This window comes from Candoia aspera, chromosome 1 (genome assembly GCF_035149785.1).
Source record: "Candoia aspera isolate rCanAsp1 chromosome 1, rCanAsp1.hap2, whole genome shotgun sequence".
Classification (NCBI taxonomy): Eukaryota; Metazoa; Chordata; class Lepidosauria; order Squamata; family Boidae; genus Candoia; species Candoia aspera.
Genome location: NC_086153.1, coordinates 111760064 through 111779072, shown reverse-complemented (window position 1 = coordinate 111779072; position 19009 = coordinate 111760064). Strand labels below are relative to the sequence as shown.

At 36.7% G+C, this 19009-nt stretch overlaps 1 protein-coding gene across 1 annotated transcript in view; it reads left to right on the top strand.

Annotated features, from left to right (window-relative positions):
• The window catches only part of UFL1 (UFM1 specific ligase 1), a 34702-nt gene that overhangs the window by 14705 nt on the left and 988 nt on the right, over positions 1-19009 (top strand). Inside the window, exons 8-18 of the mRNA XM_063311951.1 lie at positions 2508-2654; positions 3753-3928; positions 5988-6167; positions 7274-7394; positions 9542-9664; positions 10744-10864; positions 12794-12957; positions 13954-14084; positions 15340-15420; positions 16450-16535; positions 17780-17960. Coding sequence (XP_063168021.1) covers positions 2508-2654; positions 3753-3928; positions 5988-6167; positions 7274-7394; positions 9542-9664; positions 10744-10864; positions 12794-12957; positions 13954-14084; positions 15340-15420; positions 16450-16535; positions 17780-17960 — 1511 coding nt within the window. The remainder of the gene's footprint in view (positions 1-2507; positions 2655-3752; positions 3929-5987; positions 6168-7273; positions 7395-9541; positions 9665-10743; positions 10865-12793; positions 12958-13953; positions 14085-15339; positions 15421-16449; positions 16536-17779; positions 17961-19009) is intronic.

Genomic DNA, 19009 nt, shown 5'->3' with positions numbered 1-19009 from the left:
TGGACTCATCATTTTTGAAGACCTGGTTGTTAGCTATATTCTGTAATAGCTGGGTGATTTATCATGTCTGAATTCTAGCTTCACATGTTTTAACTGATGAATAACATGAATTGCAACACAGTTTCTGTGATTATATTTCAGTGTATGAAGTTAAAACATATTTAAATCAATGTATTTGGATTGTTATATTTGGAATTACTATTCAACTCCTTACTGTTTCTGTGATTATATTTTCAGTGTATGGAATTAAAACATAATATTTAAATCAATTTATTTGGATGGTTATATTTGGAATTACTATTCAACTCCTTGTTAGGACTATGCAAAACTTTGTAGTCCTGATTAGATGTTCATGCATCACCTTTGGGGTAGTCTGTTGCAGCTTATTTCCATTTCAGAGAGTGTTTTAAAAAAAAAATGGAGCTCCATTCTTGCTGGGAGGATTTACCTGAAATATTAAACAAAACCATTCCCTTCAGGGATGTATGCTTCTGTGTTCTCCTTGCTAATTGAGAAAGGAATTGGGGCCTGGCCACTGCATAGTCTCAGGCTTCTCTTTATCTCCTCTCAGGCAGCCAGCTCTCCAGAATTTCTCTAGAGAAACTCAAACTTAGCCACTGGCTAAAACCTGCCTCAGTCCTATTACTATGATGCCTTGAGGCTCCAAGTCTCTAAAGGAAAAGAAGCAGGCTTGTTGTTTGTATAAGAAGAATAGGGGGGAGCAAGGCCACCGTTACAAAAGATAGAACCCCGGTGTCTCCTAAGAAGTCACATTCTTAATGTTGAGTACTGCAGGAATAAAATACAGGCATCTGAACTGTATTTTGATGTGTTTCCTTTGTCTTTGGAACATAGCAGCTGTTTACTCAGATATTTCCACAGCATTCTCAGAGCGGCTTGGTCCCTATTATTTTTCTGCCTCTCCGAAAGGCTGAAGCTGGAGCAGTAAATAGTGGTGTGATCACAGTGGTCATTCTGCCTGAAGGATAGACCTAAATTCAATATTCTTCCTTCCGTATCAAAGTACTTAAAGAAAACAAATGCCATATATATGTACATACCTACGCATACACACTGCTCTTTTAAAAACTCTACTTTGACATCACTATTTTAGCCTAAGCCAAACTGATAATTTGGGATTGCAGGGAGATATTTGCAGAGTTTGTGAATCAGGATATGATGAACTGGAGCTGTCCAGTGCCTCTGGTGAGTAAAACGTTTCTCAGATTGTCCTGAATCACCCTGGATTCAGGTTTCACCGTGAAGAATAAGAGCACAGTCTTATTGTTTATTGCAATGATGCGCAGACATTTATGTGGGAATGGTATAATATAAATTAAAGTAGAAATAGCAATATAAGAAATCCATTAGGATCTATGAAAATTCAGACAAAGAAGACATGGAATAAAAAGATTGGGTGAGAAATTAGTTGCATTCCAATGTTTATCAGAATGCATTACTATAATTTTTTAATATAAATTGTCCATAAATTCCTAAAGGAAAAACAGAAGGCTTATGCATGTCAGAATCCATAGTTTTTAGTATTTTGCGATACAATACAGAATATACTCATTAAGTATATTCTGTAGTTATTGAGGAAATTTTTTTACAAAAATATATGTAAGGATAAATAGCACATTACTGCTTGCAAAAACTACATATTAGAAAAGTGTATTCCAAAAATGTGCATACAAATGTGTATGAATTGTATACATTCTATGGCTGAATTTATAAGCTGATGCAGAAATGGGGCTAAACAGAATTGTGCTTAGTAAAATATGAAACTAAGCAAACACTAAATGTGGTCATTTACATATTTGAAAATATATTTGCTATCCAGTCCCTAATCGTCTATGGATGGCTTACACAACACCATAAAATCATCCATAAAAATAACAGTAAAATATTATTAATGTAAAAAATAGAAGCAAAAACAATAGTGTTCAAAGCCCAAGGAAAATTAAAATGTTTCGTGCTCTCTCTTAAACTGTACTAAGGGGGCTTGGGTCAACTCTTATGGCAAGCTGTTGGATAATATGGAAAGAAGAATTGGTTGTTGATGGTGGGATCTGTAGAAATCTGATGAGGTAAGAGTGGGTGGCAGAGTGTACAGAAATAAATGGTCATTTAATCTAAGCCCAGACGGATTTGTACATGCCTAGAAGCATTTCTTCATTTCACTTTTGATAACTGTTTTAAGAGGGAGATGGGATTTGTGAAGCAAAAACTATTGTTAAACATTAAAAATCACTTTTCTTGCAGAAATCTGTAAAACCATTTATGCTTCCAAATTATAAATCAAGCTGGAAACTAATAGAATCCAGTCTTAAACTATATAATTTTACAGAAGAAATCCAGCTGCAGACCATTAAACGTTCTTAACTCCTATACTCTGTCAGCTCTGTTCCTAAAATGCAAGGGTATATACTTCTGTATTGCAGTTAAATTTGCTTTTATTACATTTGTAAATCTTTCTAATACTGTGGCTACTTCATTTCTTTCCTCAGCTTTGCTTGAAGAACTTGTTAATTCTGGATGTCTAAAAGGCACAGTGGTTGGTGGAAGACAAGATAAAGCTGTGTTTATCCCTGACATTTACGCCAGAACTCAGAGTAATTGGGTGGATTCATTTTTCAAGCAAAATGGTTATTTAGGTAACAGAATCCTTGTGAGCCGACCTTTTTAAAGTAATTGTTTAAGAGAGGTACATATTAGAGATTGTTCATACACATATGTATACACCCTTTGTACACTTATTTGTCAGTTCTCATTATCCTTGCATGACCAAGAAACAGAACCTACAGTGTCCCTTTCTATCTAGGAAAATCATGCATTCTTAGACGTTTAGCATCACCAAACAGGAGATTCTGTATTTGCCCTTTTATTTTCTCCTATAGGGAATTTTGGCCATTAATTGTTATAGAAAAGAAAGAAAGCAGGTACTTGGGAATAGAAGCTGCCCATGATTCCTGAACTACGGGTCACAGTCACCAGTTGTTACATTGCCAGAATGGGAACAGTATGTTCCTCTTTCTCCTGTAAAGTAGAAAGAACGGAGAAATGTTTTTATAGTTCTTCCCTACCACCGAAGCCCATAGATGCAGATTCTAAAAGTAGTTTCTGACTCAGAAGAATAATACATTGCTTTCTTACTTTCTCAGGCTCCAGAGGAATGATTAATTTGGGACAGTATCACACCTGCCCATTTACCCCTTTAGGCACTGCTAGCGAGTTTATCACGTGGGAGAAAGCCAGTAGCAATCTGAGTTGTGGAAGGCTCTCTGGATAGAGCTGCCCTTACCCTTTGGAATAGTGCTGTGGCTGACGTGAGGTCAATACTGACCTGTGGTGAAGGAAAGCTTCTAAGGCAGGGCTGTTTTGGAAAGAGTTTGGGGTGGTCTGAATGGCGGGTCCCCCCTTCCAGTAGGTATTAGTTGCTGTTAGTCCTGTTTTCCTTGGTGTGTCAATGGCTAGGAAGCTGATCGATACTGTTTTTTGTGGGGGTTGGTTGGTTATTTCTTCTGTTAACTTTTATATTAATAGAAGTGGCTCAGAGTGTTTTTGGAATGTAGTAGCATATAAATTGCAGAAATAAATAAAATAAATCCAACACAAAGATGTTTGTGTAAGCCCAGAATAAAACCCACCGTCAATCTATAAAGAAGGATCTAGAATTGATTGAGAGCTAAATATTAGCCCCCTGTGCTAAATACTTTGAATGGCATTGTCAAAAACTTCCTGTAATTTTGTAGAATTCGATGCATTGTCAAGACTTGGCATCCCTGATCCTGTGAACTACATAAAGAAAAGATACAAGTCTTTGCCAGTTTTGTTCCTGAAAGCATCTTGTGTTGGTCGTGAAATTTTGGATCAGGTGGAGGCATCTGTGGATGAAGCCATCAGCTCTGGTCTGTGGGTGGATATTATGGTACGCACTTTCATTTTTCTGGCTTTCAGTTAGTTTTACTGTTGAGAAATAGGCTCTAGTTTTCAATGGCATGCTTTCCTTGCAGAAAGCCTTACATTCAGTCCCAAGTATCTGAGAAAAGCTGAGAAAGTTTCTTAAATTAAATCTTACAGAGCCACTTCTAATCGTTATATGTGATATGACGTACCTGTATTTGTATGTAGATCTATAATATAATATTGCATACCTGATTGTAACAGACGGAAACAATGTGAGTTCTGGAAGTGCGCTAAAATTTCCAAAGCATGAGACTGTTGAAAATCATTTGACAGTCATCTGTTCCAATTTAAAAAGTATTACATCTAATTTCAAAGCACAACTTCTATCAAATCAATATTTAGCCTAAGCAACAGAATGTAATGCTGCTTGAAGTGCTATTTTATTGCAATTCTTGAATGAATAGATATACTGGCCAACTTTATTTCTTAATATAGCCTTCCATAAAATATCAGAGACATATTCTGTATCGCATCCAGTATTCAGCTGGGAAGAAGCATGTATTCTTTATTTTAAAAAGCTGTCAGATTTCTTTGAAAGTGGAAATCTAATTTCTGTTTCATCAACTCTTTAGAAAGCACTTGATACTAAATGTCTTTGAATGAATGTAGGGGTAAAATTGAAGTCCGTTGTTAAACAGACAGATATGAATGAGATTAGGATTCCTAAATTAATAATGTAGCTCCCTTATGCTCAATAGGAACTTATATTTTGACACTGTTTTTAATGCCAACTTGAAATACTCATCCAGCTTATTGCAGGACACTGTCTAAAAACATACCAATTCTGAGCTTAAGTTCAGTTTTCTGCTATAGATGACTGTTGAATTTTATGTCTGGAGCTAGGAACCTTCTTTAGAATGAAGCTGCAGTAATAATTTCTTCACTTCCCTATAGCAAGGCTTACTAGACATATATGCATAACTGTTCTCATCTAGGTAGAGCAGAGCTTGAATACAGCTTCCCACAACCGAATTCTACAGACCATGATATGATTTGAGTTACAATTTCTTAAATTATAATTTATTTTAATACAATGGAACTTTGCATTAACAGACTGTTGGGAGATGTCTGTTATTCTCTAATATCTGTTAAATTCAAAAGTATGTCATTGCTGTGATTTATGCCATTTATGTACAGTAATGACATTATTAAGCAAATGATGCATAATGACATCATTACCCAAATAACATAATTGCCACAGATGTCATAAAATGAAGATAAAATCAATGAAAATTTAACCAGACTATCTCAAAAAAACAGATGTGTCTGTTACTGCAGGGGATGTTCAAATTTATGTTATTTATTTATTTATGTTTCAGATTTACTCCATTGCATCTGAAGTCTGCTAAATAGGGTCCATTAAATCAAGATTTCAGTGAATAAGCATGGCAGTGAAATATTTGAAGCAGTTAGTCTTGTGAAAGTTAAAAACAACAAACAAAAACTTGACTGATTCCCCAACATCTCCTTTTCTTACATTTATTTATTTATTTATTTATTTATTTATTTTACAAATCTTCTCACCGTTATAATCTTGGTGGTTTATTCTTTATGGATTCTTCCATACAATTATGCCCATTCAAATCACTGTAAATATAACACAAGAGAAAATCAGTGCTCATCAAAGTTAACTTAATTCTGCAGCATAATCAGTAAAACCTGATTTATGCAGATGCATGTGTAGATTTCTCACAATCATCACACAGTGCCATGATGTTACCAGGCATTGTGTTTATATTTTTATACCAATTGTTGCAGATGTAAAGTTTTGAATAAGGTTTGTTTCTTTCATGAAACTGAGATTTACATTAATAAATTCTGTGCCAGGTTTAATATCATGTATCATATTTACGAATGACTGCATACGTGAAAGCAAGAAGAAAACTTCAGAAGGCTATGATAAAAATATGAAGCTTTGTAAATATCTTTTGCATACACTCCTTGATTTTTAAATATTTTGGGCAGTTCATTAAGCAATAAATATAAGCTTGAATGTGACTGTTTTTGTTTTATGATCCTAGCCTCTTCTTCCAAGTTCATTATCTGTAGAAGATGCCAGCATGTTGCTTCAGCAAGTGATGAGATCCTTCAATAAACAACCTTCAACCTTGGTCTTCGGTGACACTAATGTAGTCAGTGAGAAATTTATCAGCAGCTGTGTTGATTTGTTTAGTGATCTTATGCACCAGAAAGCTGAAAAGGTTGGTTTACCAAGCATAACATTTCAAAATAATCCTTGGAGAAGATTGCTTGCCTAATTTATTATTTCTAAGAGGATAGCCTAAGCAGAATTACAGCCAAGACATACATAAGCAATTTTGTGATGCGTTGGGTGTAAAGTGTAAAATTTCTCTGCAGGAAAAAAATAGCCATTTAGAGAGAAAAGAGAGAGTGAGATTCAATGCTTATTTTCTGTCAAAACTGACATAATGCAGTATGTAGTGTCCAAGATAATACTATTGAATTTGGCTCTGACATATGTGCTGCCTCTACAGAAATTATTTGAGCTTGCGTCTGTCATCAAAATGTAATAGTCATTCTGCATTACAGAAAAGAATATCCAGTTCAGTATCACCTTTCCAGAGGTAGCCAGATGACTCTGGGAAGCTTATTAGCTGACTGATATGAAACTTTGGCCTTTCCTTGTTTATGCTTAACTGGTAAGCAAAGATACAATGCTTTGCAACTGGGCCTCTTCCTGTGTGTCTCAACTGATTGACTGGAGCGGCAGTGTTGCAGATAAGCCAAACATAACAGAAAGGAGAAAGTGATTTGCCTGTGTGCAAAAATGTGCAGGCAGGTTTTTTTTATTAGGGGGACACAAAGCAAAGTGGCTGAACGTGCACATGCAAACCCATAAATGGAACAGCTTCTGAAGCAGCTGTTTGAAAAGAGATGATTTACAAATACCTCTCTTGAAGGACTTGCCCTGAGTATTTTTATTTGCTGATCTCTGAACAAGGCTACAATCACATGCTTGTAACTGGAACTGCTGTCTGATGGGGAAAGGGATGCACCAAGGGCTTGGCTTCCAGTTTTTATGGCAAGGAGGGTGCATTTGGGCTGCAGATTGCTCACATATGAATAAGCATCCAACCATTTGTTGAACCACAGATTCTCTCTTCAGTTCTGGGTTTCAAATTTAAATGAGATAAAGTAGGACCTTCATTGATGGATGGCATACTGCTCCAGACTTCTATGGGTCTCAGGCTAATATTAAACTGGTGGGAAGAGAACTTTGAAAATCCTGACAACCCACAGGAAGTCCTAATAGAACACACATAATTGGATATGGTCTTCATTTCAGGAAATGAAAAATAACCCGGTTCATTTAATCACAGAAGAGGACTTGAAACATTCTGCTCTTATAGAGAACGCATTTTTGAGTAAAAAAGACAAAAAGGATGACAGAAGGAAGAAAGCAATAGGTAAAGAAGTGGGACATAATCATGGCTATGCAAAATGCTTTGTACACAGAACAACTCTTTTTGGGCAGTCTGGGCCTCAACTGAAATACGGTTATTTTAGATACTTTGTTCTGGACATGGAGGGAAGTTGGATGGTGGTGTTTCAGATATGGACCAAACTTTTTTTTTTTTTTTTTTTTTTTGGACAGAAGTGTTTTGGGTGTTCTGTTCTGTTTGCTGCAGTGGTTGGTTGAAACCTATCTTGCCAAACCATAGCTGACCCAACATTTGTTGACAGATTTTCCAGAATTCAGTGTTTTGTTTTGTGTTTGAAACAAATCACATTTTCTGTTTTGGGCATACCCCTATACTTATTTATTTGATTACAGCTTTCTCTTGTTAAAAATCGGCTCAAGGTTTGCAAGTAATGTAGGTCAAAACATTTGAAAGAATGTTTTGCACGAGTATACTTCAGAAAGTATACTTGTGCAAATAAAGCACCTCTCCTTGAAGCATTACAATAACTGCATGTTTTAGAAAATTCTACACAGCTGCTTGGGAGGCTTTCCCCAGTTGTCTGTGCATGAGTTTGTGCATGAGTACAGGTAGTGCTTCCACTGGAGTGCCCACAAGTGTCTGCAAGCACATCTGGCTTTGAAGAGTCACTTCGAGACTTCTGGGAGATGCACCTGCTTTCATGTTTCAAGGAGGAAACTTTATTCATGTTAACGCTCTTTATAAAATGCCCCTTTCTAATGTTCCTATCTACTTTTGATCTAGATTCTAAGTAGCAGGTATGTGTTCTTTGTCAGTTCCTCCTCGTTTTTGTTACCACTGTACCACTATAATGGCTTAGTTTGGGCTATTTGTAAAGTTTGATTATCAGAAACAACGAATAATTGTCCCTGGAAGAAAGGTTGTTTTTGTTGTTTTTGAGCCAGAACCAGCTTTGAGTTGGATGGAAATTATATTGATGGGGAAAAAAATGCCAGAAGCAGGTATTTCTAACCAGCAGTTCTCAAAGTAGCAACATTCAAAATGATGTTACACCAATATTTGCTGTATATAATACAGCATTTCTACTGTCCTTTATATTTTTTTCAGTGCTTATTTGTGCAAACCACAAATTTCAAATGCTATCATAGAACTATAATACTTCCATTATGCTGCTGATGATAGTAGTACATGATTTTTACTCAGAGTTAAAGCCCTGTGTGTTTTCTGGGGCCCGACTTCAAAGGCATTTTATTCTTCCCTCAGCCCTCGTTCATAAACTTTGTGGATTTTCTGGCATAGGGTTTGCAGGCGGTGAAGACGTAGAGTGGGAGGAAGGAGGAGAAAGGCCCACTGAACAAATAACAAAATTAGTGTAGATCGCATGAAAATATTCCTTGTGTTAAGTGATATTTATCACAGGATAGACAGCTAAAAGACAGTTTTGTTCTCCAATAACAATAGCTAGGGAGGAATAAACACAGAACATTTTTGAAGAATAGAATTTATTCAGGCATTCCTCTGTAAAAAAAAAAAAAAAAGGTTTTAATATAACAGTTTAAGCCCTCAATAACGATGCAGCCTTGTAATTTTTCTGCTCGCACCTAAACTGTATTTAGTGGAACATACTTCTAAAGCATTTGAACATAGCTTGTAGCTAAAGTGTTTTGGCTGGTTAATTGAGGTCATTTTATATAAAAAATACGACAGGTCCTTCTTCTGTTTAAATTATCTACAATAATAAAGGTTATTTTTCCCTTTTTAAAATCATTGTTATTTTAATTTCATTGTTGGAGATATAAATGCATTTTCTTTCATTCTTAAGCATTGTATCATTGGGGTCCTGCTATGGATGTTGTTTTCTTTCTTTTCCCCACTAGCTTTGTTTGATTTACATAGGAGTTACCTTTTTAAACCAGTTCTACATATATTTTATGGATGAAGGGGAAAATTATAATAAATATTGAATTACTGTGCTCCTGGAGCTCTTTTATTCAGTATTGTGCATCATGTCATAGTACTTTTTACTGATTCCATGCATACATTCATAAATTCAAGACTACCATTTTTGCTATTTGTTTTTACCAGCATATCAGTTCCATTTCATTATGTTAATGAAAATATGACTTGATTCATTCATATGGCCAACGTTAACCATATTGTTTTTCCACCAGAGGGCACTGGACGGGTGAGAGATGGTGGTGGTGGAAATGCTAGAGAAATCAAAATTAAAAAAGTCAAGAAGAAGGCAAGAAAAGATGCTGATAGTGATGAAGAGTCACAAGCAAGTAGCACAAGTAAGTAATACTTGTTTTTAATTATGCTGCCTCTTGTAGTCTTCTAAGTCTAGTTGTGCTTCATTTTATTTATATACATGGCTGGATTTATTGCAAAATACATGCTTTCAAAAATGTGTGTGTATATGAACATATCCCCAATAAAATATTAAATATATCACTGTAATGATGATTTTTTAAAGATAATTATTTGAAGAGTGGCATGAAGTTAATTAATGATAACACAGAAATGACACTTCTTGAAAAAATTTAGCTCAAATATTAAAGAAATGAACATGAACAAGAACAAGAACATTCAAAATACCATCTGTAGCTACTTTAAATGTTAATTACTTTTTTGTCGTATAGAATTACATGTGATAATTTCATCTGGTGGGGCTATGCAAAGCCTTGAATGAGGTGGCTGCTTTAATAATTCAAGGAGAGGTGAATCATTTACATTCTGCATGTTCTGAAGGACCTTAATCAGTTGGTTTGCCCAGCCCTAGTACATGAGCACATTATTTACAGCAAGTAACAATGACGAATCATTCAAACAAGTAGTTTGGGATAGCAAATCCATTTTATTAAGGCTATTTTACAGACTATTTTCCTGGATGAAGTAAGTAAAGACTTTGAGTCAGATGTGTCTCCTGGTGATTTCATGTTCACGTCCATGTAGTTTTTGTGGCAGCTGTGCAGAAGTGGTTTGCTATGTCTTCTTCCAGGATGTTTTTCAGTTTCCTAGTCTAATCTACAACCTAGTATTATCTCCAATCTAAGTTCTAACTAGGTTTGACCAAGCTTAACTTTTCATGATCATCCAGGGCTGGTTAGGTAATGCCACCTGTCTGGGCTCTGAATTCAATTCATCACAACTTTATAAGAGAAGAAAGAAAACATAGCTTTGTGGTATGAACACATCTATAATTTAGAACAATTTTGGAATGATGCTCAGCACTTGCTGTTTCCTGTGATCTGGAACAGTCTTTGGAATTAAGAGGAATTTATTTTGCACTAGGTTTTACTGTAAAACTCTGATATCCTTTTCTACCAGGGGATGTTTAACTCAGTTAGAAATGCTTGTCATATCATGACAGGTAGGAGCAAGCAACCTGAGATACCTTTTATGTCACAAGAAGGAATTGAGGATGTTTTAAGAAAGCACGTAAGGGACTGTCCTGAAGAACTCATCACGGAACTTGCGGATCACCTTATAAGGTAGCTGCGATCATTTATTTTGGGAGAATATTAAACTGTATTTCCTGTACTCAGAGGCGCCTGCAGAAGGAGCAGAGGGCAAGTTACAAAATCTGCACTGAGACACACATTCCACTCCTTACGTACTTGGTTGCAATTTCACAGTGCAAGTATGGAGAGAGTTGAGTTTGCATTGTGAAATCCTGGTGGAAGTTTTGTCACTGTTGTAGTTGGAAATGGATGAAATGGATGCCTGTGCCTGTTTTGCCCAGAACTGAAGCCAAGCAGAAAGGCAGTATTCCATTTTGTAAGGAATACATAGAACTTGAAAGGGCAGAATTTTTTTTCAGTATTTTAAAAGATGGAACTACAGCTGAGGGTAGTTTGTATTGCTCAGATATGGATCACTGTAATGTTTGTTCTTTCCAGGGAGATAGAAACTGATATTATTTTAGACTATCCAGCAACTATCTGAGGATATCCTGTCAGATTCAGCTGATTGTCAAATCCCTGCAAATTTGGTAATATCTTTTCATACACACACACAGAGATAAAGTGCATATATAGGCTCACTCCCCATAAATGTCTAAAGATCCAAAGGGCAAATTATATTTGTATGTTCTCATTTTGACAGCTGCATTTCCTGTGGGTTACTAATTTTTCCCCCTCTTCAAGTCACAGACAGTAATCTTTGTGGAAACTTTGTAAATACAATGAGAGCCAAGAAGATGCTTATCTTGGTCAGAAGGATAGAAATACAAATACAGCCACCATGGACTAAAAATAGGCCTCTGGTCTGATCTAGCAAGTGTGTTCTGATTATTTTATAATCATCCAGCTTTAGCTAAAGCTTGTAACCATCTGTGCTTTCTTATGTTCATGACCTGGAATCTTCCACAAACCAGGAGTTCATTCCTTCAGGCAATTCCAGCTGATGAGTGCAAATGCTCCTGCTCTGTTAGGCATTAGTGTCCCTGAAGAAATGAAACTTCTTTCATGGCTCTGTTTGACTGATTGATTAATTGTTTGTTAAATAATATGATCAATCAGCATATCACAGGTAAAAAAGTGAATGCTGCTATTAGCACCCAGCACCTTCAGATGGATATTAGAGAAGCTGCACTAAGCATCACAGAAATTGCTAGCCTTTGATTCCAGGAATTGCACAGGGAGCATCAAGTGGCCTATAAGAGTGTCTGGCACCAGAGGAGATGGAGCCATGTATTCTGTGCTTCTCCCCCACAACTAGGGAGGGTCTTGTCTGAGATGTTTTCTCAGGTTACAGTTCTGCCCCAGGCTCAGATTTCTTTTATCTGACCATTGTCTTGGTAGCAGCTCTTCCTCCTGTCCCTCAGGATCATTCCTTCTGCCCACTATACCCACTGGGAAAATTATTTTTAATAGGGTCAGTAGACACAAAGTACTGCAGGGCTAGTTCTTTTTCATGCCTGGGCTTTTTATTGCCTAGTAAGTCTGGAGGAAAGGGCTTGGTGTCCTGTGTGATGGGGGTGCTAACTAGAAGGTGGTGGAATGTCCCCTTAAACCTTGATTTGGCCCTGTCCTTGATCATCAGCAAAGAAAATTGAAGTACTTTTGGTAGCAGTACTATCATTTTATAGCTATAATAACAAATATTTTGATATATTGGAAAAATTGTAATAGATATATATTTCTATAATAGCTTAGTTTAAAAAAAAAAAACAATCTGGCTTGTTGAATTTTATTGAATGTCATCCTCCCCTTCCCTATCTTTACTGGAAGTTATTCACTCCTCTTCACTGACTTCTGAAGTGGCTTCTTGCCATGAGCCTCACATATGTGGGAGCCAGCCTGACATCAGCAGTTCTCTGATTCGCAACCGGTCTGTTTTTGTTTTGACACTACCATTTTGGACCAATAGTTGGCTTCTGCTAATTGTCACCCTGTGTTCTCTTTTCCCCTATTCTTTAGGCCCTTAACAAAGAGCTATCAGGAAGTGTTGCGCTCGGTATTCCTGTCCTCAACTTCTAACTCTGGAGCTAGCAGGAAAAGAACCATTAAGGATTTGCAGGAAGAAGTTTCCAATTTGTATAACAATATCCGGTTATTTGAAAAAGGAGCAAAACATTTTACAGGTGAAATAAAGAGTTCCATTTCAGAACAAATGAGCCCATTAGCATTTTGTTGTTCAGGCAGGGAATTATTGATTATAGAGAATCTGGAACATTAACAGTTAAGATAAACTACAGGTAGATTAGAAACACACAGGAAGTTACAGTGAATATCAAATTATAAAGGCTGTGTTTACACATCTTGATAAGTCACAGTTTGCTTTAAGAGTGATTTGTTGAAGATACTATAGTGGTTTGGTCCAAACACAATTTTTAAGTCATAAACCTTGTGGCTGGGTTCCCATGGTTTCCTAAGGAGAACTTAAAGAAATCATTTTATAATAGGGTATAATATGTGTGCTACCGCTTGACTGATCATTCTAGGTTTTTTCTTCTCTTTAAACAGAAGCAAGAAAAAAGCAGTTATATGTATTTAGCTGATTACTGTGCAGTGGCTGAAGTACCTCTTCTTTTGTTCCAGCTTTATTCCAGCCCTTTGTTTCATATGAACTATTTTTTAATTGTTTGCTGAATGCTTTGATTACCAGCTGGTTGATGATACTGCCCCTCCATTTTCTTAGACCATTTCCTGTTACAGCTTTGGCTCGTTCTCTGCTCTTCTCTCTGCTGCTTCATCTCCACAATACTTTTGTGTTGATCATTATTAATTCTATAATTTGTGATCTACATGGAATGAGTTTTTCTCTGCTGGAAGCAGGATAGCCTAGTTTGAAATATCTGACCTTTCCAGTAACATTTATAGGCTTTTCGTGCTTTTTGATGCCACATCTTAGTACCAATAAAAGCAGCTGGAAACAGAGTTTCACGCTGTGACCAAAAGAAAGCTTACTGGACATAAAGGGATAACTATAGCAAGAAATCTATTTATTTATTTTGAGATTTCTGACCTGCCCTCTAATCCATATAATGCGCAAGTTTCATGCTGAACTTAGATTGTGGAGATTTGTTACTGTAATTTACAGTAACTAGCTTTTCAGTTACAGAATTTTTCTTTTACAGATGAGACACAGAATAACATTACCAAACACATGCTGAAGACAGTTTGTACAGATATCACTAATCTTATTTTCAACTTCCTTGCTGCTGATGTAATGATGGCAGCTGATGACTACACCGCCATTACAACTGAGGTACAACAATACAATTTTCTGTAGGCATCTTGGTTCTTAAAGAATGATGGGGTATTGATTCCCAAGCTGTGCATGAAATTTGCAAATCTTGGCAGGGTACCACATTTCACTGTGTTTGATTATGGCCTGTAGGACGTACCAAAACACACCAAAACTTGCACCGACATAGTTTTATCCAATTGAGATACGTTCACCTCAGCTGCTTCCTAGTTAATCCGATTCCCCGGCCAGATTAGCATGTTGTCTCCTGGAATAGTGCTTTGGTTTATTATTTTATTTCAAAATCCCAGGTTTTGGGGGAGAATTGTATATAAAGAGTGGAGTTTAGTTTTAAATGTAGTTGGGCATAGCCTTTCAGCTCAGAAAAGGACTCCAAGGTGACTTTAAACTAACCATTTTAAACTTAAAAAAAAATAATATTTAAAGTTTAAATCTTAAATTGATTTTCAAAAAAGCTGAAGTAAGAGGGAGGAGGGAACTTGAGCCCTTTATGAAAGAAAATTGGAGCAAATACATTTTAAATTAGTTTTAAATAAATAAATAAATTTCCAGTAGCCTGTGCAGATGGTACAAGGAAAGATGAGCACAGGATGCTATTGCCCCACATTCTGTCCCACATTTTCACTATCTAACCTCTCTTGTTGATGAGGCATTTGAATGTCCTTAAACTATAGGCCAGTTTACAGAGGAATGGATGATCTTTCAGATGTCCTGACCTTAAAGCATTTAGTACTTTATAAGTAATAACCAGTACCTTGAACTGTGCACAGAAACAGCTCAGCAGTCAGTACAATTAAGATGAAACCTGTGTAGTAGGGTCAACAAGTGACACATTGAAAGGCATCTGTTGTGCTACATTGGGCTCTAATTGCAGCTTCAAACACACTTCGACAGCAGCCTAGAATGTGTAGAAATAATCTGAACAGGAAGAGATTAAGCCAAAGATCTTGTCATTTAGGATTAAGTTGCTGTGATATATGTATCTTCCTTCCCCACATATAAAGTACCTAAGGATAAAACTTTCAATATTTACTGCCTGTTTCCCAGACAAGTGACAAAATTACTTATGACACTATCATCCAGTCCTTTTCTTGTTTTAAGGTGTATATATCAGCCAGTTTTCAGAATAAACTGATATTTTTAAAAAGAGATATTTGAGCATTCTGATATTCTGATATTTCAGAAATAAATAAATTAGACCCTTGAAACCTTACATTATCTTCAACATTTCATATTCTTCTTCAAACTCAAACAGATGAGGAAAAAAATTCTAAGTATATTATCTGAAGAGACAAGAGGTCCTTTAACAAAACTCCACATTTCCTTGAACGGCAAGGTAAGTTCCAGTCTTTAAAGTGCTTTGTTTTGAAATGTATTTATTGAAGGATTTTGTTAATTACTTATTCTCTTAATAACATTTTGAAATATGTAGATATTAAGCCTAAGCCCCTCTTCCCCAGCCTGATGTAGGGTTAGTACTCAGCAGGTTGGGAAAAATGAACTAAATGAACCTGGACATGAAGTTTTATCAGTACAGAAATCAAAATGGGGGTGAGGGTGGGGACACCAGTGGTAGAAAATTAATTCTCAAAAGTCAATTTGGAAGAAGAGAGTTATAAACATCCTAACAGGACTAGGAAAAGTTAATTACATTTTTGTCAGTTAGTGGAAAATGTCAGATTAGCTTTAAAAAATACACTGTTTTGCTTATGAATGAAATCCATATGAATTGTGTATAGTTTTCATTTGATCCATCATACTTTATTCCAGCCCTTGTTGTAAGGATTGTATTTAGCTTTTTCTTAATTGATTTACTATGATAGAACTATTCTTACAAAGTGTAGTGGGTAAAGAGAGAGAAAATGGAGGAGCTCCTTTGAAAGGTATGTCCTCATGATCAGTGCTCAGTGATCAGATTCAGGGATGGAGTCACTTTTCAGTTGACTGCATTTATCCAAAATCATATATTTAATTGAATTTTTATTTATCAAAACATTATATCTGATCCCTCAAAGCAGTGTTTCTCAACCTTGGCAACTTTCAGATGTGTGGACTTCAACTCCCAGAATTTCCCAGCCGGCATGGCTGGCTGGGGAATCTGGGAGTTGAAGTCCACACATCTGAAAGTTGCCAAGGTTGGGAAACACTGCCTCAAAGGTCTACCCTATATCTCACCTACACTATTACAGTTCTATCTGTGGTACATAATACCCCTGCTTCAGACAGGTGGATAGTATTTTCTCTCTCTTTCTCCCTTTTTGGTGATTTATTGATTTACTCCTTTTATACATGTAGAAAAGAATATTTCTTTTGGAGAAACTGGTGGAATTTGAAATGATACCAGTTTGCTTGTATTTTTTTAAAGACTTTGGAAGAATTTGTTTCCTGTCTTGATGCAGCTGCAGAGGCTTGTGATATTATGGTGAAAAGGGGAGATAAGAAGAAAGAAAGGTAACTGTTAATTTGGGGGCAATGGAGGATTATCATCTTGATGTGGTGGGGATGTACAGTGACTCCAGTGACCCTGAGAACAGTGCCATTGGGAGTAGAGTCACCTTGCCAATAAGATTGAAAGGGGGGTGAGAAAGCTAGGACTAATCCATAGCCCAGGTAGTAGCAGGTGGCATTTGGCCTGAAGAAAGTCAACTGATACAGGAGAAAAAAAACTTCAAAGTTGAGCCTGGAAGAAGACAATGACAAACTACTTCTGTATTGTTGTCAAGAAAACTGTATGGTCAAGACTGTAACATTCAGACTGGCTGGCATGCCAGATGACCAGACTTCAGTATGAAAGGCACTCATCTAGTTCCTGGAGAATTGTTTAAAAAGTCCACAAGTAGATCAGGAGGTTGTGACATGGTCTGACCAACACTGCAAGGATGTCTGCTCACTGACGGTGCCAGTACTGAAAGAGCAGTGTACTGTTTTTTTGCTTGACAACAATCAGAACATAGACTGTGGGGAAAAAATGAAATTAAAATTGTCAAATCAAAAATAAGACATACCAAATTAAATGTAGGAATCAGTGACTTTAGTTGGACCAGAATGGGCAGCCTTAATTAAGATGATAACGGGACAACACTAGTAATGGCATGAGTCCATATGAAGGAATGGAGTAGCCATGAAGAAGGGAAGACACCAGATGAGGTAGAATGATGGGATCAAAGAGATTATGGGAATGTCCTGGAAAGAGTTATAGGTAATTACTACAGACAAGTCCAGATGGTGAGCGTTTGCCAGTGCTGTTGCACTTAATTAAAAAAAAAATTCTACGCAAATGGAAATTAATCTTCTAGCCATGATTTCCAGCTTTGCTCATGAGGCTAGATTTCTTTGTAATATTTTATGGATAGAGAAATTGAAATTTTTTACAATATTAAAATAATGAAGACCTGTTAAGTTCTTAGACATTTATTATCCTGCCACTGTATTTAAAAGTTACAGTATAGGAGTCCAAAATTAGATATAGTTGAAATATTTTTAATTTTATGGATGGGTGACTAGGTAGGTAGATAGGGCAATATTTAGCAGTATTTAATATGCATATTTGCTCCCAGGAGTATGATCCAAGCCCATAGCTTTATATGTTTTTTTAACACATTGTTTTGCAAATGTGTTCAACATTATGGTAAATCTCAACATAATTCAGTTGATAAAAAAACTTTCTTAAACATTCTTCCTGTTTCATTTCTTAGGCAAATCCTGTTTCAGCATAGACAAGCTTTGATTGAACATCTGAAAGTCACAGAAGATCCAGCTCTTATTCTCCATCTGACATCAGTCTTGCTGTTCCAGTTCTCAACCCACTCCATGCTTCATGCACCAGGAAGATGCGTGCCACAGATAGTTACCTTCTTAAGTACAAAGATCCCAGAGGTATTTTCACTGAAAACTAGGAGGTTATTTCATTGGAGTGAGTTACAAAATTTTCCTTTGTCCCAATGAATGAACGAATGCATACTTCATTCACTGACCATAGGGACTCAAGTGCCAAACTCTCCCCTTTGTGTTTCTGACTCTAAGGGTCATTGGCTTTTGCCTTAGCCTGGAGGCTAAGAGAAGAATGATGCTGGGTTAATTTATGGGAAACCATATGGACCCTCATTCAGCAGGCTAATGAATTTTATGCTGTCACAGCTCAGGCATTAAAGTTCCCAGTGAATACTGAGAGGTTCTTCTAGGAATTGGGAGTTTGTTTATTTAAGCAAGGCAAAGCCAGGCTCCCCAAACACACCATACTCACAACACACTCCTGCAACTACTGTTGGCCAGGCAGAGTCTAGGATGTGGGAAGAAGCCCAGTCTGGGTCCCAAAGCTTCTTGTTTCCTTCCTGGTCTGACTCCTTTTCCTTTTTGGACTTATTTTGCACCTGACTGGCCTCATGCCTTTTCAGACATATGTGTACAATTGAGCCAGTGCCTTTTCATTCTGTCAGCTTTGGTGGTGATTTTTTTCACCCCAGCAGTATTTCTTTTTTGTGGTTGCTTCTCCCTAAGGCTATCTGCAGCTTGCAGTAGAATCTCTATATTCGCCCTGGCCTCATGATAATTATTATTACTATCATAGTCTGGCTTGCTATCTTTGGGTCCTGGGCTTTCTCACAAGTGTCCATTCTGCATCTGTAATAGGGGTTTTTTTGGGGGGAGGGGTTGCAAAAGAAGGGAAAATGCTGTCATTCAGGTAAACCATTTTTGAATGACTTACAGTGGATTGGTAAACCACTATTTTTGAAGGAATGGCAGAACTACAGTGAAGTAGAGGAGGCCTTTGGCCAGGAGAGGAGTCTTTGCTGTGAAAAAGTTCCTGTTGTATATTAGCAGGTCCAGAACCCCTAAACTATATATTTTGGGGATGGTTGAAAAGTAGAGTTTGGGATCTACTGGATCCAAAATCTCATGGACCTTTCAAAGAGTATGATTCTTGG